The sequence below is a fragment of the Capra hircus genome, chromosome 3 (assembly GCF_001704415.2).
Source record: "Capra hircus breed San Clemente chromosome 3, ASM170441v1, whole genome shotgun sequence".
Taxonomy (NCBI): Eukaryota; Metazoa; Chordata; class Mammalia; order Artiodactyla; family Bovidae; genus Capra; species Capra hircus.
Window position 1 is genome coordinate 42,684,455 of NC_030810.1, and position 24,963 is coordinate 42,709,417.

Consider the following 24,963-nt stretch of genomic DNA (forward strand, 5'->3'; position numbering starts at 1 on the left):
CCTCTGCGCTCCAAAGAATTAGCCTGAGAGAGAGAGACAGAGAAAGAAAGAAAGACGCAAGGACCCAAGCTCTGATGAAGTGAAGGTGTTTTATTCAACATAGTGTGGGTATATATACTGTCTTACAAGGTAGCTATTTTCAGCAGAGATAAAAATCAAAAGTCCAGACTTACAAATTATCATAAGGCAATCCATATCAAAGAGAGAGGGTTGTAAATAATGACTTTTACCATATGGTTCATAAAAAGGAAGAGGGTCATAAATAGTTACTTATCACTGTATGGAAAAACTAACGAAGGTAATGCATGTGTTCCTAAGCCCATGGGAGTAGCTTGCTGCTCCACTTAATTCCTGAATATTCAGGAATAAGGGACAGAGGATTCATGACAGATCCAAAACAGCATATAGGAAGCCTCCCGTTAAATGCTTCCTGACATAAGATCACGCCATCCAGTCCCATCACTTTATGCAAATAGATGGTGAAACGTGAAAACAGTGTCAGACTTCATTTTCTTGGGCTCCAAAATCACTGCAGATGGTGACTGCAGCCATGAAGGTAAAAGATGCTTGCTCCTTGGAAGAAATCTATGACCAACCTAGACAGCATATTAAAAAACGGAGACTTTATTTTGCCAGCAAAGGTCCATCTAGTCAAAACTTTGGTTTTTCCAGTAGTCATGTATGGATATGAGAGTTGGACCATAAGGAAAGCTGAGTGCCAAAGAATTAACGCTTTTGAACTGTGGTGTTGGAGAAGACTCTTGAGAATTCCTTGGACTGCAAGGAGATCCAACCAGTCCATCTTAAAGGAGATCAGTCCTGGGTGTTCACTGGAAGGACTGATGTTAAAGCTGAAACTCCAATACTTAGGCCACCTGATGTGAAGAACTGACTCATTTGAAAAGACCCTGATGCTGGGAAAGATTGAAGGCAGGAGGAGAAGGGGACTACAGAGGATGAGGTAGCTGGATGGCATCACCAACTTGTTGGACATGAGTTTGAGCAAGCTCCAGGAGTTCATAATGAACAGGGAGGCCTGGTGTGCTGCATTCCATAGGGTCACAAAGAGTCGGACATGACTGAGTGACGGAACTAAATCTCTATGGTTGTTTCTTTTCTCCTTCATAATTATATTCCTTTTTTTGCTCCTTTCTCTTAAATCAGGTTTGAGAATAGCTTATCCATTTTAGTGCATTTTATTTTTTAAAACAGTAGAAATTATTTATTTATTTATATATCTTTCATTTATGGCTGTGCTGGCTTTTAGTTGCTGTGTGGGCTTTCCCCAGTTGTGGTGAGTGGGGGATACTCTCTAGTTGTGGTGCAGAGGCATTTCATTGCAGTGGCTTCTCTTGTGAAGTACAGGCTCTAGGGCACTCAGGCTCAGTAGTTGCCACTCCCAGGCTCTAGAGCATAGCCTCAGTAGTTGTGGTACATGGGCTCAGCTTCTCTATGGCAGGCATGATCCTCCTGGATCAAGGATGGAACCCATGTCTCCTGTATTGGCAGGCAGATTCTTCACCACGGAGTCACCAGAAAAGTCTCATTTTAGTGTATTTTAAAAACAAACACACAAAACAATAACTTTTACTCTTATTTACCCTTTTATATTTTATTTTTTAATGTGTTTTCTATTTTCCAAAATAAGAACCTTGGGATCCTTTTCATTGAAATCTTTTCATTAAGAAAAAGGATGTAAAAAGGAAGAAAGAAGAAAAATAATAAAAGGAAGAAGAAGAAAGGAGGAGATGAGAGAGGAAAGAAAAACAAGAAATGTAACTTTTATTTTAAGCTATTGTGCTATAAAGTTTGAAATGAAGTGGCTTCTTTTTCATTACTTTTTACTTTATAGTTTGAGTTTTGTTTTCTTCTTTATCCTTTATTTTTAAGCAGTTAATATATTTGGATTCTGTTTCATTTTGATTGTTTTTTATTGAGTTATTTTTTTAAAAGTTCTCTACATTTGTTAAAAAGAAAAAAAAAGTGTTTCTATGTAGCCCTGCACATAATTCATTTTCTATGGACAAGCTCAAAAATTTATTTTCTCTGTTTCAGAAAAACAAAGAAACCAGAATCTATATTCATTACATTAATTTTATTAATTGCATTATATAATTACTCTGTATCTATACTTTTTTTTGTTTTACCTGTTTAACTCTTAAAGAAGGGAATTTATGTCTTCCACAATAATTTTATTTTTATTACATTCTCCTGAGATTTCTAATAGCTTTTGTTTTCTATAACTAGCTGTTTTGTTGTTTGGTACATATATAGTGCACCAAAGATGCTGTTATATCTTTACAGATAGTGTGTTTCTATTATTACAGAAGGTATAAGGCCCTTCTTTGTCACATTTATTGTTTCTAATCTTAAATTTTAACATGTGGTATTAATAATTCCACTGCAGCTCCTCTTTATTTCATTATTCTGGTATCTCTGTCTCCATTCCTTTATTTTCAAGCTTCTTTTTATCGCTTTAACTATATTTCTTACAAACAGAATATATTCATCCCTTTGTATCAAGGGGATTGGTTTCAGGACCTCCCACGGATACCAAAACCTATGGATGCTCGACTTCCTTATATAAAACGGGGTAGTATTTGTGTAAAACCTATGTACATCCTCCCATACACATTAAATCATCTCTAGATTACTTACAATACTTAATACAATGTAAATGCTATGTAAATAGCTGCTGATGCTAGGCAAATTCAAGTTTTGATTTTTGGAACTTTTCAGAATTTTTTTTAAATAAGACTTTCTATTTGTGGTTGGTTGAATTCACAGATGTAAAACCTATGTATACATAGAGCTGATTGTAAAATTAAGTGTTTTTTTTTAAAACTCAGTCTGAGAGTCTCTGTTTTTTAAAGGGAAAATTCAGGCATTTCCCTGGTGGCACAGTGGATAAGAATCTCTCCGGCAGTGCAGGGGACATGGGTTCGATCCCTGGTCTGGGAAGATTCCACATGCTTCAGAGCAACTAAGCCCATGTGCCACAACTGCTGAGCCCACACAGCAACTACAGAAACCTGAGTGCCTAGAGTCAGGGCTCCGCAACAAGAGAAGCCCACTGCAATGAAGCCTTCACACCTCGACGAAGAGTAGCCCCTGCGTGCTCCAACTAGTGTGGCCAAAAATAAATGAGTAAATTTTAAAAGAATAAAGGGAAAATTCAAGCAATTCAAATGTAGTATGACAGATATTTGATACCAATATTTTATGATTTTATATCATGTTCTTTTTCATTTTTCATATATTTTATAAATTGCATTTCCCCTTATTTTGGAAGTTTTCTTATATTTTCTACTCAGTTAATAGTTACCTATTCTATCAATTCAGATTGTGATTGAGAGTCATACATACAACCAGTATTTTGTGTGTGTGTGATATACTTGAATCTACTTTAGTGCTTTTTATTATTATTTTTTAAATCAAATTAACCCTGTCTCCTCCAGAATCTTAATCTGTTCTACTTATTTTATAACTGATTGCTAAATGAGCTGGACTTGGCAGGATGAGCAAACAGGAAAAAAACTGCTTTTTTTCAAATTTTTTCTCACTGCTAATCCTACAAAATTACTATGTTTGTTTATTCCTCCCCATCCCTAGGTGAAACCTCTGTCAGTTCTCAGGCCCTTTTCCCTGTTATGTCCTGTCTGGATGGCCACCATCTGCTTGCTGTGACCCTTTAGATGGGTTGCTATTTTTCTTACATGGCTCAGAGAAGCTTAGGTCTGTTTATGGCAGTATTTAGTGATCACAGCTGTGTAAATGGTAGAAGGTAAAGTCCTTCTCATTATGGGCTGGTACTATAAAAGCAAGCAGAATATAACCCTCTGCTGAGGCATCTGAAGGAAAAATTCTCTGAATTCTAGGTTTTTTCATAGGTTTAGTGTTTTCTTCTTAGTCTCCTGGGCACCAACGAGACCAGGAACACTTACAGAGAACCAGAGACAATCTTTCCCTGGGGTAATCTACAGATTCCAACTGCCATCCAGTCCCTAGACACAGCACAATTTCCATTATTGCCTTCTAACTCGGAGACTGGTCTCCAGAGCCATATTCAGATCTCAGCATTAGAACAGAAACCTTGTCTAAACTTGCACCCCACTTCTTGCAGATCCCAGCATCTGTTTGGCTAAGGAGATAATAGATTAAAGCTGAGAGTGGAAGAGAAAGGTGGTGAGCTTATGTCACCATCTTCCCACAACCCACTGCTCCCAGCTGTCCACCTATTTCAATGGCCAATCCTCAGTGAGATGGAATTTTTAAATTAAGTTAGTGCCCTTCTTAAGAATAAAACTCACATGCTGCAGCAGACACTTCCAGAAATAACATACAAAATCCTCAGTTCTAATTTAAGTCTGCTGCTGCCGCTGCTGCTAAGTCGCTTCAGTCGTGTCCGACTCTATGCAACCCCACAGATGGCAGCCCACCAGGCACCCCGTCCCTGGGATTCTCCAGGCAAGAACTCTGGAGTGGGTTGCCATTTCCTTCTCCAATGCATGAAAGTGAAAAGTGAAAGTGAAGTCGCTCAGTCGTGTCCGACTCTTCGCAACCCCATGGACATAGCCTACCAGGCTTCTCCATCCATGGGATTTTCCAGGCAAGAGTACTGGAGTGGGGTGCCATCGCCTTCTCCTAATTTAAGTCTATTTTGGGCTAAAGTCTGAAGACTGACTGTAGTTAGGTTTAGACTCTAATTTAGAAAAGGTTGTAGTAAGAGACCTTTGGGAACATCTTTTAAGAAGTTATACTTACAATAAGAGCAGAGGAAAGGATGGGCTTTTCTGGTGGCTCAGATGGTAAAGAATCTGCCTGCAATGCAGGAGACCAGGGTTCGATCCTTGGGTTGGGAAGATCCGCTGGAGAAGGGAATGGCAATGCACTCCAGTATTCTTGCCTGGAAAATTCTAAGGACAGAGGAGCCTGGCGGGCTATGGTCCACCGGGTCACAAAGATTCGGGCACAACTGAGCAACTAACACACTTACATTAAAAACAGGAGAAAGGATGGGAGTAAAAGGGGAATTTTAAATAAATGCTTACCATACTCAAGAGATTCCATACTGTTTATTTAATCTTTAAAGTGAAAGTAAAAGTCGTTTTTTCGTATCCGACTTTTTGTGATCCTGTGGACTATACAGTTCATGGAATTGTCCAGGCCAAAATGCTGGAGTGGATAGCCTTTCTCTTCTCCAGGGATCTTCCCAACCCAGTGATCAAACCCAGGTCTCCTGCGTTGTAGGCAGATTCTTTACCAGCTGAGCCACATAGGAAGCCCAATCTTTAAAATAATCATACTGTAAAACAAGGTATTGTTGTCCTCATCTTAAGGCAGGAATATAGAAAAGTGAGACTCAGATAGTTGACATTATTTGCCCAAGTTGACTCATAACTGCCCAGATTCAGGGTCTATACCTGTTTGTCTTGTACTGAATATCAGGAAACCCTACCATCATTACTTGTGCTATTACTAGGTATATTTTCTATTTCTTGTCATTTTTACTGTTAGTGGCTAAGAGTCTGTATTTTCTCTTCTGAGACTGCAAGGTAATTAGGGAAACTATTCTGCTTTGCAGTAAGCCGTCGGGATTACTGCAGTGAATATGGTGGTGGGGTGGAGATACAGGGAGAATGGATAAAGCAAGCAAAGAGAGCAAGGTCAATCCCTGTTTTCTGAAAAGAAAGATGACTTCATGACTTTGAGCTGCAGCTGTTCCTGCTTCTCCTCTCCACCAGTAACCAAAAGAAAGGTAATTAGCCAGGAAAATTTTGTGTGTTCCTGCTCCATTACTTCCTACATAACTGAACCCACCACCTTATCTTGAATCCTGATACTCTTGTTCTTCTCTCATTTACAGAGCCTCCAGTTCACATTCTCTTTCCTCCATCTTCATTTTCTCTCCTGTCATCCTATTTGAGAGCCAAAATTTGCTTCTACTCGTGAAGAGATGCCCAAGATTACCAATGATGACACACAAGAAGGAAAACCTCCAGTCAGTGGAAACAGAGACACCGAACAAGTTCACTTCCTCACTCTTGAAAGTTTCCGAAAGACCTCCAAAGCCTTCCTTTAACTGAAATGCTTCTAATTAACCTACTTCTCAAGTGCTAACAGTTAAGACTTTAAAAAAGAAAAGTCCTTTAAACAAGCAGATAACCAGTGAACTCCTGAAATGCGACTTCTTTCTGAGTTCTGCTTTTTGACTGTTTGAGTTAATGAGAAGTTAGTGAATGAATAGAATAGCAACTGATTTAAAAGTTTCAATCTTTTATAGGATTTACTACCAAAATTATTTACTTACTAAGGATCAGTTGTGCTTTTAAATTGTTTAACAATTCAGAAAAAAGTCAAAGTCACACTTGATAAAGGCATTATATAGTAAAGAAGTTTCAACCTTTACTAACAAAAAGATTTTTGAAATTTTGCAAAGCCTTTTAATTTCATGAATTGCTAATGTAATATTGTAATAGTGTCCATCAATTATCCAAAATGCTTTTATACAATTAATTCCACATCTATCAAGTTAATGGTATATTGTTTTATTTGATATCCAGTTATGGAACAAAGTTTTTGATGTTATTTGGCTTCCAATAGCAAATATCCAGAGTCAGTCTATACCATCCTTGGTCCTGAATCATACTTAACTGTAGGAATGCTGATGACTGAGGAATCTAATTGAGATAAGAGAAATTCCTGTACTAGTTCCTCTTGGTGATCATTATTTCCTAATTTTATCCTCTTATTTACTAAAAATATTATACCACTGTTGGTTTGTAATTTCAGCTTCTATGTTTTGTTCTCTTCTACCATCCACTAGAATATTACCATTTTTCAAGAATTTCTTCTATGATCTTCTAACTTCGGTATTTGCTTCTTGTTACCCTCAGAATGCTGAATAAACAATACTTTATGAGGTGCTTATTTTTTGCCTGACAAGTTTAACAAATCATCCAATGGTGTTACATTATTTATTTTATGGACTTTGAGTATATTTCGTGAAGGCTTTGAGTAATATTTGACAGGTGAGGCACTGAATTCACTCATTGGTTTTACTGTAGAAAACATTTTTTCAAATTTTCCAGTTTTAGCACTCATTTCTTGAATAACAGTTTTATCAAGGAAACCCACAAATTTTTTTGTTAAGCTGGAAAATGTCTGTGAAAAATTACAGAGTTTATCCCAAGGTATGTTTTCGAATGTCTGCTTCCTAGTTTTCTTCCTTAGTTTATCATCTACAACCCTATGGCTGACTTCTAAAGATATTGCTGGTATATCTTTCTTCTGTGTTGTAGGCAGAGTTCTTTGGGTTTTGGAAGGAGTGATAGATTGATCTTTAGCTACAGATTTAAGCATTTCACAATTTCTTTCTAAAACAACATTTGATCTTTCATATGGGGAACCATTTCCATTTTCCATAGAATGGGGAGGAAGCCTATTTTTTGTCAAAAGTAACATTTGTACATATCCAGCCTCATGGAAAATTATGGGATTTGTATCATTTTTCCCCTGTGGATTAAAGAAAAGAGTCTTTGTTATCTGTCTATTGAGGCAAGAAGGCTAAGTAGTTTTTAAAACATAAAATGGCAAAATATTGTAAAAGTAACTACATAGAAGTTTTTAATATAAGCAGTAACAATATTTAAACATAACAAAAAGATGTTCTTGTACGTTATATACTTCCTTCTCTTAGTACTCTGTTGCAATGTTAGGGGTAAAACCTGACCTTCTGGCCTCCTAAAATTCTTTTTGAAATAGCGTGAGATGTAAAGAAATGTTTGGTGCTGTCACTGGGAAATATGATATTTGGTAGCATGGAACGTTGTCTTGGCATTTCTTAGGTTTCCATGTCCAGAAATAAGCAGCATACCAAACAATAGATTGAGTCAAAGATCAAAAGAAACTGATTACATAACTGATTACAAGCCAAAATTACAAAGTCTGAATATCCCAATAAATTCAGAAAGTGTAAAATTTTCTTTAAAAGACTTACATTTGTTATTGTATCCCAACATATAGCACAATTTAGCACAATAAAAAGTGCTCAATATATTATATCTGTGAAATAAAAGAGCCAAAGTAGTAGATTGACTTAAAAATAGACTATTTTTATCACAGTAGTAGCAAAATCTGTATGTATGATCTACTCACTGAACTGTCTTACACATTTCCATTATAAGGTAAAAAAGATTAAATCTACAGATTACTCATCAAATATAAATATTACCAGTATTTTGTTTGTAAACTTTAAGTCAATGATTGCTATTTTTCTTTTAGAAATATAATTAACAAAGTAAGAAATTGATGATCATCTAATTGTATATTAATGACCTTAGTGTGAAAGGCATATTAATGCTTATGATTACTGAAAAAAATGACAAAAGATCTAGTTTTTTAATCCACCAGTGATGCCAATGTTACCTATTTAGCCATAGTAGTAGAGGTTTGTCAAATTTTTGGTCTGTCCAGTACCTTAGGAAATGTACCTTTGCATGCAGGTTCAGTCCCTAAGTCTGTCTGACTCTTTGTGACCCCAAGGACTGCAATCCACCAGGTTCTTCTGTCCATGGGATTTCCGAGGGAAGAATATTGGAGTGGGTTGCCATTTCCTTCTCCAGGGGATCTTCCCGACCCAGGGATCAAACTCTCATCTCCTGTATTGAAGGCAGATTCTTTACCACTGAGCCACCAGGGAATCCCAATGTATTCTTGCTGCTGCTGCTGCTGCTGCTGAGTCGCTTCAGTCATGTCCGACTCTGTGCGACCCCATAGATGGCAGCCTACTAGGCTCCTCAGTCCCTGGGATTCTCCCAGCAAGAACACTGGAGTGGGCTGCCATTTCCTTCTCCAATGCATGAAAGTGAAAAGTGAAAGTGAAGTCGCTCAGCCGTGTCTGACTCTGCATGACACCATGGACTATAGCCTACCAGGCTCCTCCGTCCATGGGATTTTCCAGGCAAGAGTACTGGAGTGGGTTGCTATTGCCTTTAGGTAGAGGCAAAAACTCGCTTTATCAGCTTCCCTTAGGGTTAGGGCATAGTCATGTGCCCTAGGCTCTGCCACTTGGATACACTAAAGACAGTCTTCAGTTCAGAAAGAGCAAGCACTGTGAAAAGCAGGCATTGCAAAAACTATTCTAGTGAGGCTGGTGGTAGATATAGCTGGCAGCAGTGGGCAAAGATCTTGGAAGCAGTGTCTACTGCCCAGCATCAGAACTGTAAACTTCTTTTGTCTGTGACGAGAGCATGGGCCCCAGTAGAGCAAGCTGCGGCTGTAACAGGGTGAGTCCTGATTGGATAGCTTTCCAGCCATATTGTCTGTCCAGCATTTCTAGAGACTCTGAGCTACCAAATCAGCTTTAATAAATTGCTTCTTCTGGTTGAAATAGAATAGATTGATAGAAAAGTGAAATATAATCAAGTCATTTAAAAAAACACCATCTTTGTTTTATATTTCTTTTATAATCAAGAAAATTTGATAAATCCTTCATAAAAGAAAAACACAAAATTTTCAGCTGGTGCCAAGGAATCCCCTGGTTTGGAACGGGGGTTCTAAAAAGAATATTAAGAATCCATGTTGTTGTCACTTCAGAATATGAAGCCAAGAGGTAAGAAGAATTTATCAAAGATTCTGGTCACTAGGATACGATATGTCTACAAGAAGTAATGATACATAATTTTACTGAACAGTAGTATAAATAGATGTTTTTATTACCGTGTGAGAAGTTACTGTCTTTACCAGACTAACGTTGATTATCTTGGCATCTGGCTTTATCAGTTCATCCTCAAAGCACAATGGCAGCAGGCTTTTGTGTCTTACTGAGTACTCATTTAGTTGATCGTTTCTGATGGATTCATTTTCTTTTGTACTAAAATCATTGAAGTCAGAAGAAGATTTTATTCTGAAAATGAGTAAAAGTTCAGCATAAATGTTTATAGGACTGGTTTCAGCTGATCACTTCTTGTCTACCTATCCCATTCCTCAAAATAACTGCTGCTGACATCTCCCTCAGATCCCCCTGCCATGCTCTCAACCTGATAAGACCATCATTTGCTGCTTGTTTTGCATTGGAAAAAAGCAAAAGCAGGGGTGGAAGCAAGACAATAATACGTGTGCCTCTTTGGTTTCTGAGTGGGGAGGAAGTACATTATGTAGGTTGAGGAGACCAGCAAAGGAAGACAGGTATATTTGCTACATCTTTTGTTGAGATTCTGGGACAACAGTTCTTTTCCAGCAGCTTCCTGCCAACACAGGGTCACCTTAGCTTTATTATCAGGATAAAATGATGTGGTCAGGTAGAGAGAAGATATAGCTTTCATTCCAGATCTCCATGGGTCCACAAGTGACATGAACACTCAGATTAGGCTTGCCAACAAGCTTACTATCACAGTGGTAAGCCACAGCAAAGGCCTCCCTGGGGTGAGGTATAAATAGACAGTCTAAGAACAGATGAAGACACAACAGAAACTCACTGAGTTCTACTGTTCTAATGAGATCTGAGAGTGGACCCTAAGTTCAGAGAGAATAGGCTGTAAGTTCATGAACCGCAAGTGTCAGTAGCCACAGAACCTCTAGAAATGAGGCCAGCAGTCCAAAGGCCCTGACCAAGATCGACGGCCAAATATCTTTATCTCAGTGTCACAAAGTCCAGTGAGTCCCTCACTCAGATACCATCATAGAAAGAAACAGAGGAGCTGTTTTAAACCTAAAGTGGCTGTTGGCTGTGAATTTTTGCTCCAATAATTCTGAGTGACCAACCAGTTCAAGTGATTCCCTAGGTTTGTTTGTTTTTTTTTTTTTCCAGTTTTAGCTGAAATTTTAAAAGATTTTCATAAAAGGTAGATATGTATATGGTATTTACAAAACATTTTGTATAAAATATTTTACATTGAAAAATAACATGCAAAGTACTTGGTTTCATGCTTGATCTATAGTAGCTATTTAGTAAAAACAAATAAATAAAATAGAACTGGCTAAGACAGATCCAACATAAAACAGAGCTTGGAGATTTTTGTTGAAGAAAGGCATTCCTGAATTTGCAAATCTCTCTAATATGTAAACACATCATTAGTCAGTGACAGTGAAAGCTGCTCAGTCGTGTCCAACTCTTTGTGACCCCATGAACTATATAGTCCATGGAATTCTCCAGGCCAGAATACTGGAGTGGGTAGCCGTTCCTTTCCTCAGGGGATCTTCCCAATGCAGGGATTGAACCCAGGTCTCCCACTTTACAGGCTGATTCTTTACCAGCTGAGCCACCAGGGAAGCCCAGGAGGAAGCCTCAGATGGTTAAATACTTGGTACAGAGAGAGGTCATTTAGTGTAGCAGTCAGATCTTGCCACCTGGCATGAATAAAGTGTCCAAGATTGAACTCTTCCAAATATGACTGCTGGCCACTCTAGCATTTCTCTACTTTCTTAAATATGTTCCCAGACACACATGCTGTAAGCAGTAAATTCAGCTTTTTCTCTTGCTCTCACGTAGGTTGTATTCTATGCAATGTTTCCCTATCTTTTCCACATAGTGACGTTTTAGTTAATACTCTTTGTTCAGTACACCGGGATAAACACTTGAGGACACTCATAGCTTGGCTACCATAGAGCTACCTGAGCAATCTTTAAGTGCCTTAAGTATTTCAGCACACCTATAACTCTGAGCACAACAAATTGCCACGGTATATTAAAGTCAGTTCATTCAGTCTGTTCTGTTTTCTTCTTTGCACCAATTATCTCCATGTTGGATATCTTTTTTTCTTCTGTTAATATACTATCTTGTCTAATCCAATCATATTTTTATTCTTTCATATTGCATTGCATGCGATTTTCCTAAACTTGCTCTTTAGATCCATAGGTTGGCCTCCTCCATGTTTATTCTACTCCACTACTTTTAATATATCTGTCAGTTCTGCATCATCACTACCTATTTCCTTAAAAATATCGTTAACTGTGATAGCACCATTTCAAACTCAGCAATTATCTTTTGTATTTTCAAATCTTATTTCATAGGATCTTTATTTCTTTGATTTCTTGAGCACATGAAGCAATTATTGTCTAACTCTTCTCCCATTTCATGGGTTACAATTCTGTCAAAATGTAGCCATTAGCCATATTTTAAATGATTTCCTTTGTTTGTTGCAGAATTGTTGATAGGGGCCATGTTTTGTTTTTATTTTTTTTCATCTACTTTAATCTGGCCTTGTTATTATCCCCTGAATAATAGGGGTACATTTTCTTGGGATGTTCTCCCTGTTCACCTGAGTATTATTAAATTCTCTCCTTAAAAATTACCAGGTAAATCCAGATAGTTTTACTTCACATTATCAGTTTGGGCATTCAGCTGTCTGAATAAACTGGTGGAGGAGGCGGAGCCCTGAAAATTCATGAGGAAATTTTCCTGTGCACTGTATGTTTTGTGAAACCTCTTCAGTGACTCTGATATGGTAGTAGTGGTGGGTTCTCTGTCCATGCACAGGTGAGGTGCCACTGAGTTCCAGGTTTTTACCTCTCTCTTGGGGTACGCAACTCAGTCTGGTGAGGAATTCAATCAAAGGTTGGCTGCATGGCTCTTGGACTGTTGGATGGGGACTTTTTTTTTTTTTTTTTAGACAGTAGCTAAGTGGCTATTACTCACGCTTGCAAAGATGATTCCTAAAAAATTGTATCTGGTCTCTTCTGTTACCAATCCTCCTTTCAAGACCTTGTTCCTCCAAGTTAGGAGGTTTTCTCCCTAACTGAGAACATCTAAAGGTATCTTAAAAATACTGCTAACACAGACTTGGAGTGCTGTGATTAGCAGTGAGGAAAGGGATCCCAAAGGGGAAGATTTCCCATATTCATATGATTCATCATTGTTTATAAACCTTTTTCTTTGAGTGTGTGTGTGTGTGTGTGTGTGCGGTAGGAGTGGGAGCTGAGTAGGGGAATGGTGCTTAACAGAAGTATTTTCAGAGTATTTTCTACTGGCTCCTTCAATATTCCCCCCCTCCTTTTTTATAGAACAGGAATTGTGCATTGACTTCTGTAGTCTTTTCAGACTTTTATATATAATACATAGCAGATTTTCTATTTTTTTATTTTGAGATTTTTGATTTTTTTATTTTGAGACAAACTGTCCTAGTTTCAAGTAAATGAATTTTTCTTCTCTATTTTTCTACTTTTTGTTACTTACTTTAGCCAGGATAAACCTGTATGTAGGTTGCCAACTTTCCCAGAAGTCTTAATTTGGAACTTTGATAAAAGAATACAACACTTCTTCTGTGGAGAGACGCAAGAAATTTCATAAAGGGAAATTTGATTTGCTGAAAGAGTAGAACAGTCTGCCACTGCTGTTAGGAACACTTCAGAGAGAATGTGATATCTCAGTAGGATCTTAGAGGATAAGTGGTAAACAGAGGATTGCCTACTTAAGACTTCCCCCCTCACCACTTTTTTTTGTTTGTTTTGCTAACAGAACTCTGATACTATTCATTTTCTCCAAGCAACCCTACACTTCAAGGGAAGTTGGGCTCCTTCCTAAATCAATAGAATGAATCTTGAATACTCTAAGGCTGTGCTTTTCAAAATGTAACCTACAACCCATCAATTTAGATACTAAATCAATTTAGCATCTCCTGATCAACATATTAAAAAGTAGAAGAGAGTGTGTCACATAGATCCTTAGTAGTAACTATTCAAAGCACTAAAATACTGTAATCAATTTCAACTAGTAGAAAGACAAATAATTAGGGAATCTATGAATCTGAATCTTCTGCTCCATAGATAAAGACATCAATCTTTGTAATATAAAAAGTATTAATATTTCATACTGTGGATCATACTAAAAGCAGATAATGATTTATTGGGTTTTAATTTTTATTTTTAAAAACTTTTTATTTTGTATTGGGGGTATAGCCAATTAACTATGTTGTGATAGCTTCAGGTTAACAGTGAAGGGACTCAGCCACACGTATACATGTATCCATTCTCCCCAAACTCCCTGATTTATTGGTTTTTAGGTATGGGTGCATGAAGATTTTCTAGCCAAGGAGACACCAGAGGAGGTCTTCTGGAGGGCGTTGGAGAGCATTTTCCTCATACTTACAAAAGGGTCAAAGAGCTTATGTCTTTTTCATTGGGTGTTGTTTCCAGTTTTGTTGAATAAGTAGTCACCATCTTATACGGCAAGGCTGTAGGACATTTTATATTTATAAGTTATAGACATCTTATCTAGCAAGGCTAGAAGGACAAACTACTTGGTGAGACAATTGAGGGAGGATTGAGAAGCTGCATATGAGATGACATCACTAAATACCTGAGTTAACCTGGAGCTGCCTTACTGATGGACTTCTTGCTATCTGAGACAATTCAAGATAAACAGGACTCTATCAGGTGGAGAAGTATGTTCTAAGCATAGAGAATAGAATGGGTCAAATCACAGGGTTGGAACAGACTATTTCTTCACTGTGATTAGAATCAGTAAAGGACAGAATACATGGCTGGAAAGATATTATATGCCATACTCAGGAATCTAGACTTTACCATTTTTGTAATAGAGAGTCTTCAGATGTTATTAAGCAGAAAAATAATGTGTTATATGATTAGACAGTGCTATTTCTTGGTTAAAGGTTTCTTAATGTTTATATCTTAAAGTTAGATGCAGTCAAGTTTCAGTTATTTCAATATAAACACACAGTATCTATACCTGTAATTAGAGTCTTCTTCCTTCTTATATGCATTAGACTGATTGCTGGGTACAGAAGAAAAGACTGTAGAACACAATATTCTTCTACGCTGGTGTCTATGCTGTGAATATAATTCCTGGAAGGGCTTAGCATATTCTGTCTACACATGAAGAAAAGGAGAAACTATTTTAGAAATTATTTTTCCATGTCTATATTGATAAATAATTTTTACTTGATTATTCACATTTGATATATTTAACTATGATAACAAATAGCTGTATGTACTAAGTTGCTTCAGTCTGTCCAACTCTTTGTAACCCCATGGACTGTAGCCAGCCATGCTCCTCTGTCTATGGAGTTTTTCAGGCAAGAATACTGGAAAGGGTTGCCATTTCCTATTCCAGGGGATCTTCCTGACCCAGAGATCGAACTTGTGTCTCCTAAGTCTTCTGCATTAGCAGGCGGATTCTTTACCACTTAGCCAGCTGGGATATATATACATATTTGAATAGTGCTGGGCACTCTCAAGTACTATATAGATTTTTACTATTATTATTATTTGCCACAAGAAAAAAGAAAGGCAACTAGGAATTCCAGAAAAAGTACACAAGACAGTCAAGGTCTAAACATAAGGGAAACTAATGGCATTATTTTCAGTGACTGATGGAGAATAAGACAAGAGAGCCTATTGTGTTTACATTGTACTCAATGAGAAGAAACACAATCCTAGCACATTACTTTATTCTACAATAAACAATTTTAAAATTATAATAATAAGTGCTGATTATAGTATTTTCAGTTTTAGAATTAACCTACAGGCAAAATATAAAGGCTTAATCAGAGTTGAAAAATGAATATAATCATTAACCTCAAAATATAAGAATAAATATGCACTTGACCTAGGGAAGATGATGTGGAGGAAAGGCTAAAACTGCTAAGATCTTTCATGTGATGTGCAAGAGGAATCAGGAGTTATTGATTATAGTTAATAGGAAAGAAGAACATACTATTTCAAGGTACAAAAGTTAAAATAGAAGAAGCAGAAAAGTAACTATCATAGATCCAAAAGAGAAAAGAGGGAGAGAGGTGAGATGTAGAGCAGTATAAATAGGCTAATTCAAATTTCTGTCTTTAATTATGTAGTAAACACTGCTTAAAGTGAAGTTGCTCAGTCGTGTCTGACTCTTTGCGACCCCATGGACTATAGCCTACTAGGCTTCTCCATCCATGGGATTTTCCAGGCAAGGCTACTAGAGTGGATTGCCATTTCCTTCTCCAGGGGATCTTCCTGACCCAGGAATCGAACCCGGGTCTCCTGCATTGCAGGCAGACGCTTTACCCTCTGAGCCACCAGGGAAGCCCCAATACTGCTTAAAATTGGTAAATTAAAAAATAGCAGTAGAAGCTCATTCTTTAGAATTATAGTTAATCATAAGAGGAATTGAAAATGCCAAAGATTAAACTTGATTGCTTCTGCAAAGAGGAAATTAGAACAGGAAGAATGGGTGGAAGGACTTAGTGCTCTTGTTAGCCACATGTCAATAAGGATAAAACTAATAATGCAGACACTGTATTTTATCAATATTTTTTAAAATTATAAAAAGCACTAACTATCCAACAAAATGATAATTTGCTATTAATTATGGTGCAAAGTATGTATTTCTTCATGTTTCATTCTCCATATTTGCAATAAATTGTGTTAATAATAATTAACACCTAAGAGAATCTTAGGTGTTAATTGATGACTCTTTGATGATTCTCTGTATTAATTTCTCTTTCTAATAAAACCTGAATGATTTCCAGGCATGCTCAATGGCCACTTTACAGGATGCCTGTGTACCTCTGCTCAAGCAATCAGCGAGAGTCAATAGTGTTGTTACTACAGACCTAGAGGACACACTTGGGGCTGCCAAGAGGGAGAGGTGTGGGGGAGGGATGAATTGGGAGTTTGGGCTTAGCAGATGCAAACTATTATATGTAGAATAAGGGCTTCCTAGGTGGTTCAGTGGGTAAAGAATCTGTCTACAATACAGGAGAGGTGGGTTCCATCCCTGGGTCAGGAAGATCCCCTTGAAGAGGGAATGGCAACCCACTCCAGTATTCTTGCCTGGAGAATCCCAAGGACAGAGGAGCCTGGCAGGCTACAGTGCATAGGTTCACAAAGTGTCAGTCACAACTGAAGCAAATAAGCATGCAAGCACCCACATATGTAGACTGGATAACACCAAAGTCCTACTGTGTGGCACAGAGAACCATATTCAATATCTTGTGATAAACCATAATGCAAAAGAATATGAAAAAGAATGTATATATATGTATAACTGAATCACTTGGTTATACAGCAGCAATTAACACAACATTGAAAACAAACTATACTTCAGCAAAACAAGTTAAAAAAAAATTTCCCAATAGAATTGTTTCTAAACCTAACATAATTATCATTATTATAATTATATGAGCTAAATAACTATAACAAAAATGGTCTTGGCTACATATCAAAAGGTTAACAAATGGATATATATTTTCATATTCTAAATTAAAATAGTTAAGTTATATATGTATAGTTTTCTATGAGGCCCTGTCTTAACAGACTTTATGATAAATGCTAGTACTTCACACATTCAATAAATACTTTTTACTGTATTGCCTGTACAACAAATATATTATTTTCTTTATTATTTCCATATTTAAAGTTTTACATAATGTAAGAGGTGAAATCATTTAAAATTTTGTCCTTCTGAATCTTAAAATTCATTTGAATTTCAGATTTGTAGAAAAATGCATAAAACTATTAGAGATAATCTGTATTTCTATTAAATAACTATAAGTATACAAATTAAACCTACCTCAGGTATATCCTTAAGATAATGAAAAGATCTAATAGATCTTGATTTTAGATATTCTTCTGCTGGCTCTAAAGAAACAAATCCAAACATAAATGATATTTCTATATTATTAGATTACTTCTAATTTAACTCAACAAACCATTTTCTCTACTTGTAAATTTTTTTGGAAATGGAGTTTGTTAGAGCTAAATATATTCTAGAATAATTTGCGTTTAAAACAAATTTCTATTAGCAGAATATAACTTTAAGTTACTGTTACATAATAAAGCTCTATTTTCTTAGAAAAAACTGATTTCTAAATAAATGATCTCTTGGAAATGAACAGGGATCATTCTGTTGTTTTTGAGATTGCGTCCAAGTACTGCATTTCGGACTCTTTTGTTGACCATGATGGCTACTCCATTTCTTCTAAGGGATTCCTGCCCACAGTAGTAGATATGAGAGTCATCTGAGTTAAATTCACCATTCCAGTCCATTTTAGTTCACTGATTCCTAAAATGTCGACATTCACTCTTGCCGTCTCCTGTTTGACCACTTCCAATTTGCCTTGATCATGGACCTAACATTCTAGGTTCCTATGCAATATTGCTCTTTACAGCATCTGACCTTACTTCTATCACCAGTCGCATCCACAACTGGGTATTCTTTTTGCTTTTGCTCCATCCCTTCATTCTTTCTGGAGTTATTCCTCCACTGATCTCCTGTAGCGTATTGGGCACCTACTGACCTGGGGAGTTCCTCTTTCAGTATCCTATCATTTTGCCTTTTCATACTGTTCATGGGATTCTCAAGGCAAGAATACTGAAGTGGTTTGCCATTCCCTTCTCCAGTGGACCACATTCTGTCAGACCTCCACCATGATTCGTCCAACTTGGGTGGCCCCACATGGCATGGTTTTTAACTTTTATGCAGAGTACATCATGAGAAATGCTGGGCTGGAAGAAGCACAAGCTGGAATCAAGATTTCTGGGAGAAATATCAATAACCTCAAATATGCAGATGACATCACCCTTATGGCAGAAAGTGAAGAGGAACTAAAAAGCCTCTTGATGAAAGTGAAAGAGGAGAGTGAAAAAGTTGGCTTAAAGCTCAACATTCAGAAAACGAAAATCATGGCATCTGGTCCCATCAGTTCATGGGAAATAGATGGGGAAACAGTGTCAGACTTTATTTTGGGGGGCTCCAAAATCACTGCAGATGGTGACTGTAGCCATGAAATTAAAAGACGCTTATTCCTTGGAAGGAAAGTTATGACCATCCTAGATAGCATATTCAAAAGCAGAGACATTACTTTGCCAACAAAGGTCCGTCTAGTTAAGGCTATGGTTTTTCCAGTGGTCATAAATGGATATGAGAGTTGGACTGTGAAGAAAGCTGAGCATCGAAGAATTGATCCTTTTGAACTGTGGTACTGGAGAAGACTCTTGAGAGTCCCTTGGACTGCAAGGAGATCCAACCAGTCCATCCTAATGGAGATCAGTCCTGGGTGTTCATTGGAAGGACTGATGCTAAAGCTGAAACTCCAATACTTTGGCCACCTCATGCGAAGAGTTGACTCATTGGAAAAGACTTTGATGCTGGGAGGGATTGGGGGCAGGAGGAGAGGGGGATGACAGAGGATGACATGGCTGGATGGCATCACTGACTCGATGCACATGAATTTGGGTGAACTCTGGGAGTTGGTGATGGACAGGGAGGCCTGGCGTGCTGCGATTCATGGGGTTGCAAAGAGTCAGACACAACTGAGCGACTGAACTGAACTGAAGAGATAAGGGTAGAATACCCGTGATGAGATTAATGTTCTCTCTCCACCATGTGAGAATAAAGCAAGAAGGTGACTATCTGAAAACCAAAAAGGTTCTCACCAGACCGGACTCTACTGGCACCCTGATCTGAAACTTCCATCCTCCAGAACTGTGAGAAATAAACGTTTGTTGTTTTAAGTTTCTCAGTTTACAGTAGTCTGCTATAGTAGCCTGAATAAAGAGAGAATTGGGGACTGAGAGATACTGTAACAAATACCGAAAAATATAAAAGCACCTTTGGAACTGGCTAGCGGGGTAGAGGTTGAAACAGTTCTGAGGTGCATCCTTCCAGTTCAGTCGCTCAGTCGTGTCTGACTCTTTGTGACCCCATGAATTGCAGCACACCAGGCCTCCCTGTCCATCACCAACTCCCAGAGTTTACTCAGACTTACATCCATCAAGTCAGTGATGCCATCCAGCCATCTCATCCTTGGTCGTCCCCGTCTCCTCCTGCCCCCAATCCCTCCCAGCATCAGAGTCTTTTCCAATGAGTCAACTCTTCGCATGAGGTGGCCAAAGTATCGGAGTTTCAGCTTCAGCATCATTCCTTCCAAAGAAATCCCAGGGCTGATCTCCTTCAGAATGGACTGGTTGGATCTCCTTGCAGTCCAAGGGACTCTCAAGAGTCTTCTCCAACACCACAGCTCAAAAGCTTCAATTCTTCGGTGCTCAGCCTTCTTCACAGTCCAACTCTCACATCCATACTAGAAGAAGCCAATACATCCATGAAGAGATTTTAAAGGCAATTCTGGTAAGAAATCAGAAAGAGAGAAGAGAGCTGTAGAGAAGGCTTCCATTTTTAATAGAAAATACATGAATTACCAACCGCAGAAATGTTGGTAGAAATATGGATGGTAAAGGCCATTCTGATGGGGTCTTAGACAGAAATGAGGAACACTGGAGAAAACGTAATCTTTGTTAAAAAGTGGCAAAGAACTTGGCTGAATTATGTTTCTATTGTAGTTTTTTGTGGAAAGTAGAGCTTGTGAGTGATGAAATTGGATAGCTGAGATTTCTAAGCAAAGTGTTAAATAGGAGTCTTGGTTTCTCCTGGCTGCCTGAAGTAAAATGGAAGACAAGAGAAATGAACTGAAGGCAAAATTGTTAAGCAAAAGGAACCAGAACTCACAAATTTAGAAAATTCTCATATTACAAAAGTGAGAAAGCATGCTCAAAAGAGAACATTAAGGATGTGGTGCACATCTGATAGTTAAGGAGATTAGCATGGGGTGAAACATGGACCTGATCAGATATCCCAGCAAAGACACTGCCAGTTTGAAATGAAAGGGATAAAGACAGGATAAAATGAAGGAAGGCTGTCAGACTTCTTGGCTTTTACAGGATAGGACCCCAGAGCAATCCACTGCAAATATATGTTGTTCCTTAAGACAAGGGAAGAAAGATTATGAAGGTGACTCAGAGATCACCAGGCCAGCCTCAGTTTCTGCCTGCCAAACCCTTGGGAGGAGGCCAACACTCCCACTAGATAAAGTCCTGGGGATAGAATTCTGGCCTACCAGAGTCCCAGTGGGGTAGTGGGAGAGATGCGACCCCCCTCTACCCAGCAGAGTTTTGAGAGCAGGACCTCCGCCCTGGTTGCTCAGGAAAGCAGAGCATGAAGCCAAAGAGGATTATTCTTGAGCCTTAGTATCTCAAAGTTTGTCTCAGTGGGTTTCAAACTTTTTTTGGATCCAACACCCCTTTCTTCTTTCCTATTTCTCCCTTTTGGTTTGAGAATGTCTATCCCATTCCTGTCCCATCTTGTATTTTGGAAGCACATAATTTGTTTGATTCCACAGGTTCAAGCTGGAGAGGATTTTCCCTTAGGAGCAATCATACTGAGTCTCCCCACAGCTGATTTAGAAGATATTTGGGTGAGACTTTGGACTTCAGTAATAACACAAAACTCAGTAAGGCAGTAAAATAATCAACATGTTCAAAGATTCTTTTCTTGTTCAGAAGGAGGGTAACACTCTAGCTTGAAAGGATGAACATTGTAATTGCTAGGATAATCATTTACAGAATAGAAAAAGAGTACATAATTTCCAAATTAGTAAAGGAGAAAAGTTGAAATTTAAAAAACTCAGTCCTAAATAAGATATAAGAGGACCAAAAAAGAATCAACAAGAGAGACAGAAAGAACAAAATAAGATGGCAGATTTAAATCCAAAGATATGAGTAGTTACATTAAGTGCAAATGGACTAAGTGCTCCATTTCAAAACCAAAGATTACAGAGTAGATTTAAAAATCTAACAGTTTGATGTTTACAAGAGATGTCTCTTATATAAGAGATAGATCATAATGTTACAGAAATCATGGTAACAAGATGATGGAAAAGGTATATCATGTAAATTTTAGCCAAAAGAAAGCAGGGGTAACTATAGTGATTTTTGATAAGAAGATAATCTCTTCATAATTTTAAAAGATTCAATTCACTAGAAATATGTAATAATTCTAAAATTTTATACAATTAATAAGACAGCCAAAATAATATTACAGATCTTTAAAGCAAAATTTGATAACACTACAAGGAAAAGTCAATAAGTCTGAAACTTCTTGGCAACTGACAGAACAAGCAAGCAGAAAAATCATTAAGGATATGGAAGAGTTGAAAAACACAATGAAGAAATTTGACCTAAAAGACATATATAGAAAACTGCACCCAATAGCTGCAGAATATATATTATTTTCAAGCACATACTGAACATTTCCAATAATTGACCATGTACTGGGTGAAAATGCAAGTGTTAACTAATTACACAGGACTGAAATTCTGTGGAGTATATCCTCAAACTGCAGTGTAATTGTGCTGAAAACTTATAACCAAAAGATAATTAGAAAAGCCTCATATATTTTGAATTAAGATATAATTTCTAAATAACTAATGGGTCAGAAGAAGAAATCATAATGGAAAACAAAAAAATCACGATACTATTGAAGAACAAGGTGGGAAGACTTGCTTTACCTGATATTAAGGGTTATTTTAAGCTATAGAAATTAATGTTGTATGGTATTGATATTGAAATGGATAAAAAATTTAATGAAACAGAATAAGAGCTCCAGAACAGAGTCCAGAGCATTAGGGAAAGAATAACCTGTATAATATCATGCTGGGATAGCTGGGTATTCACAAGAACAAAAACTAAATTTGACCCTTGGGATGTGCGTGCATGCTCAGTTGTATTTGACTCTTTGCAACCCCCTGGATTGTGGCCTGCTAGGCTCTTTTGTCCATAGGATTTCCCAGGCAAGAATACTGGAATGGGTTGCCATTTCCTCTTCCAGGGTATCTTCTTGACCCAGTGACTGGACCTGGTGATTAAACCTGTGTCTCTTGCATCTCCTGCATTGGTAGGCATATTCTTTACTACTGTACCACCTGGGATTCCAGGTTTGACCTTTACTTCACTCAAAATGTAATTCCAGGTAGACTTTAGACTTACAGGTAAAAGTGGCAAAAGATATTCAGGACCACAAAGTAGGAAAAGATTTCTTTGATATGGAACAAAAAGTACTTATCAAACAGAGAAAGATTTTGTATTTTTGACCTTATTAAAGTAGAAGAATTTCCATTCATGAAAAAGATAACATAAAGAGAAAGAAAAGAAAACTCACAGAAAAGATGAATATATTCACAATACACAAAACCAATATATTTTCTATATTCTCAAATCTTCTATAAAGAAATTTTATTATGTTCCAAAAAAAAAAAAAACAAACAACAAAGAATGAGTAAAAAGAATATATTTAAAATTCAAGGAGAAAAGAGCAAAAGGCTAAATTTAAATAAGCTAAAACTTGGGTGATTTCCAAAAGCATAAATCCAATTTGTCAATAGTTTATGAAAAAATTTTCAAACTTATTAGTAGTCACAGAAATGCAAATAAACCATGATGGTATACTATTAAATGCCTAGTAGATTGCTAAAATGAAAAACTGGCAATTTCAAGTGTTAGAAAGCAGGACAAAAAGAACCCTCACAAACCTGATGAAAACATAAGTTGGTAAAAACACTTATCATCATCCAATATATGATGGAAAGTAGTCATCATCTATTGTTGAAGATAAGCATCACTGGTAATGTAAACTCTGGATATACACTCTCAAGAAACTTTTACACAAATGCAGCAAGGATGCATAAAAAAATATTCATTTCAGCATTGCAATGACAAAGTAAATCCCCAAATTTCAAGAGTGACATGGATAAACAGTGATGTAGTTGTGCAATGGAATACTTAACAACAATGAAAATGAAAGAACCATACCTCCACACAACAAGGTGAATGAATGTTACAAACAATGCTAAGAAAGAAAAAGAAAATACAAATGAACGCATATGGCATGATTACAGTTATTAGGTAGTTAGAATAGGAAACAGGAGTCCAAAATGGCCGTGGCTAAAAGACAAGGAGGGGAAAAGCCTGCAAAAACAGAACAAAGGAAGGTCCGAGGACCGAGGACTGGAGTGAGGACTTCAGATAGAACAAACAGCACTCCTGGCTGGCCCAATTTGCATAGGGCAGGGCCAGGAGGAGGAAAAAACTTAAAAGGAGGCGCTCTCCGCAAGCACTCTCTCTCTCCCTCTCCCTCTCTCTACCTCTCCGTCTCCCTCCCTCTCCCTCCTTCTCTCTCTCTTTCCCTTTCCCGCGTGCTGGTGCGCTCCTCCACTCTCTTCTCTTCCGCGTCTTTGGGTTGGCATGCCCTCATGCTTTGAGGATGGATTCTCCTGCTATCTTCTACATAAAATAGAGCTGTAACACTGATTTGTCTAAGAGCTATAACATAGTTTGTCCAAGACCCGAGAGCTGTGATGCGCCGAGGGCTTTAATGTCTGTCACTCCAAGTCTTTGTTGTGGCAAGACAGAACCACAGAACCGAGAAGAATACACTTGCCTGGCAAACTATATTTTGTAGAGATTCAAAAAAATAGATGGTAAAAATGTAAAGAAAAGGAAGTGATGACCACAGAAATCAAGACAGTAGTAAACCCCCAGGGACAAGGAAGGCAAAAGGGATTTGGAAAAGGTCAAATGTTTTATGGAATGTTGGCAATGGTCTATTTCTTGACTTGCAATATGGTTATATAGGTGTTTGTTTTTATAATTGTTATACTGAATATTTTATGCTATATTCACTTTTTATAATGTAAGCTATTTTATAACTTAAAATGGTTTAACAAAAATAGAAGGAAATTGATTAGAAAGAAGGGAAGAATGAAAGAAGAAATACCTGTCAGCAATCTGCTATAGCTGACCCACAAAAATGATGATTTGGATTACAGCGGTGATAGAAGAAACAGTGAAAATAGATTAATTCAAGATGAGTTAGAATGAAAAGAACCTGTTGATGTATTGAACTTTGGAGAGGAAGGAAAGGGGAGATGAAGGATGGCTCTAGGCTTTATTATTTTGGTTTATTTTTAAAAGATGTTTTATGTGGATCATTTTTTAAAAGCATTTATTGAATTTGTTACAATATTGTTTCTGTTCTGTGTTTTGGTTTTTTGGCTGTGAGGCATGTGTCTCAGCACCCCAACCAGGTATCAAACTTTCACTCCCTGCACTGGAAGGCGGAGTCTTAACCACTGAACCACCAGGGAGGGCCTGGCTTCTAGGTTTAGACTGGAGTCACTTGGTGCGCTTTGA

General features: G+C 37.5%; 1 protein-coding gene across 2 annotated transcripts in view; it reads right to left on the reverse strand.

The window, feature by feature from the left end:
- C3H1orf141 (chromosome 3 C1orf141 homolog) overlaps nucleotides 5,504-24,963 on the reverse strand; it is a 49,941-nt gene continuing 30,481 nt past the window's right edge. For both annotated transcript variants that reach the window (XM_018045350.1, XM_018045346.1), the window contains 4 exons: nucleotides 17,513-17,580; nucleotides 14,687-14,826; nucleotides 9,721-9,907; nucleotides 5,504-7,515 (listed from right to left, as the gene is read on the reverse strand). In XM_018045350.1, the coding sequence (XP_017900839.1) occupies nucleotides 6,928-7,515; nucleotides 9,721-9,907; nucleotides 14,687-14,826; nucleotides 17,513-17,580 (983 nt within the window). In that variant the 3' untranslated portion in view covers nucleotides 5,504-6,927. The remainder of the gene's footprint in view (nucleotides 7,516-9,720; nucleotides 9,908-14,686; nucleotides 14,827-17,512; nucleotides 17,581-24,963) is intronic.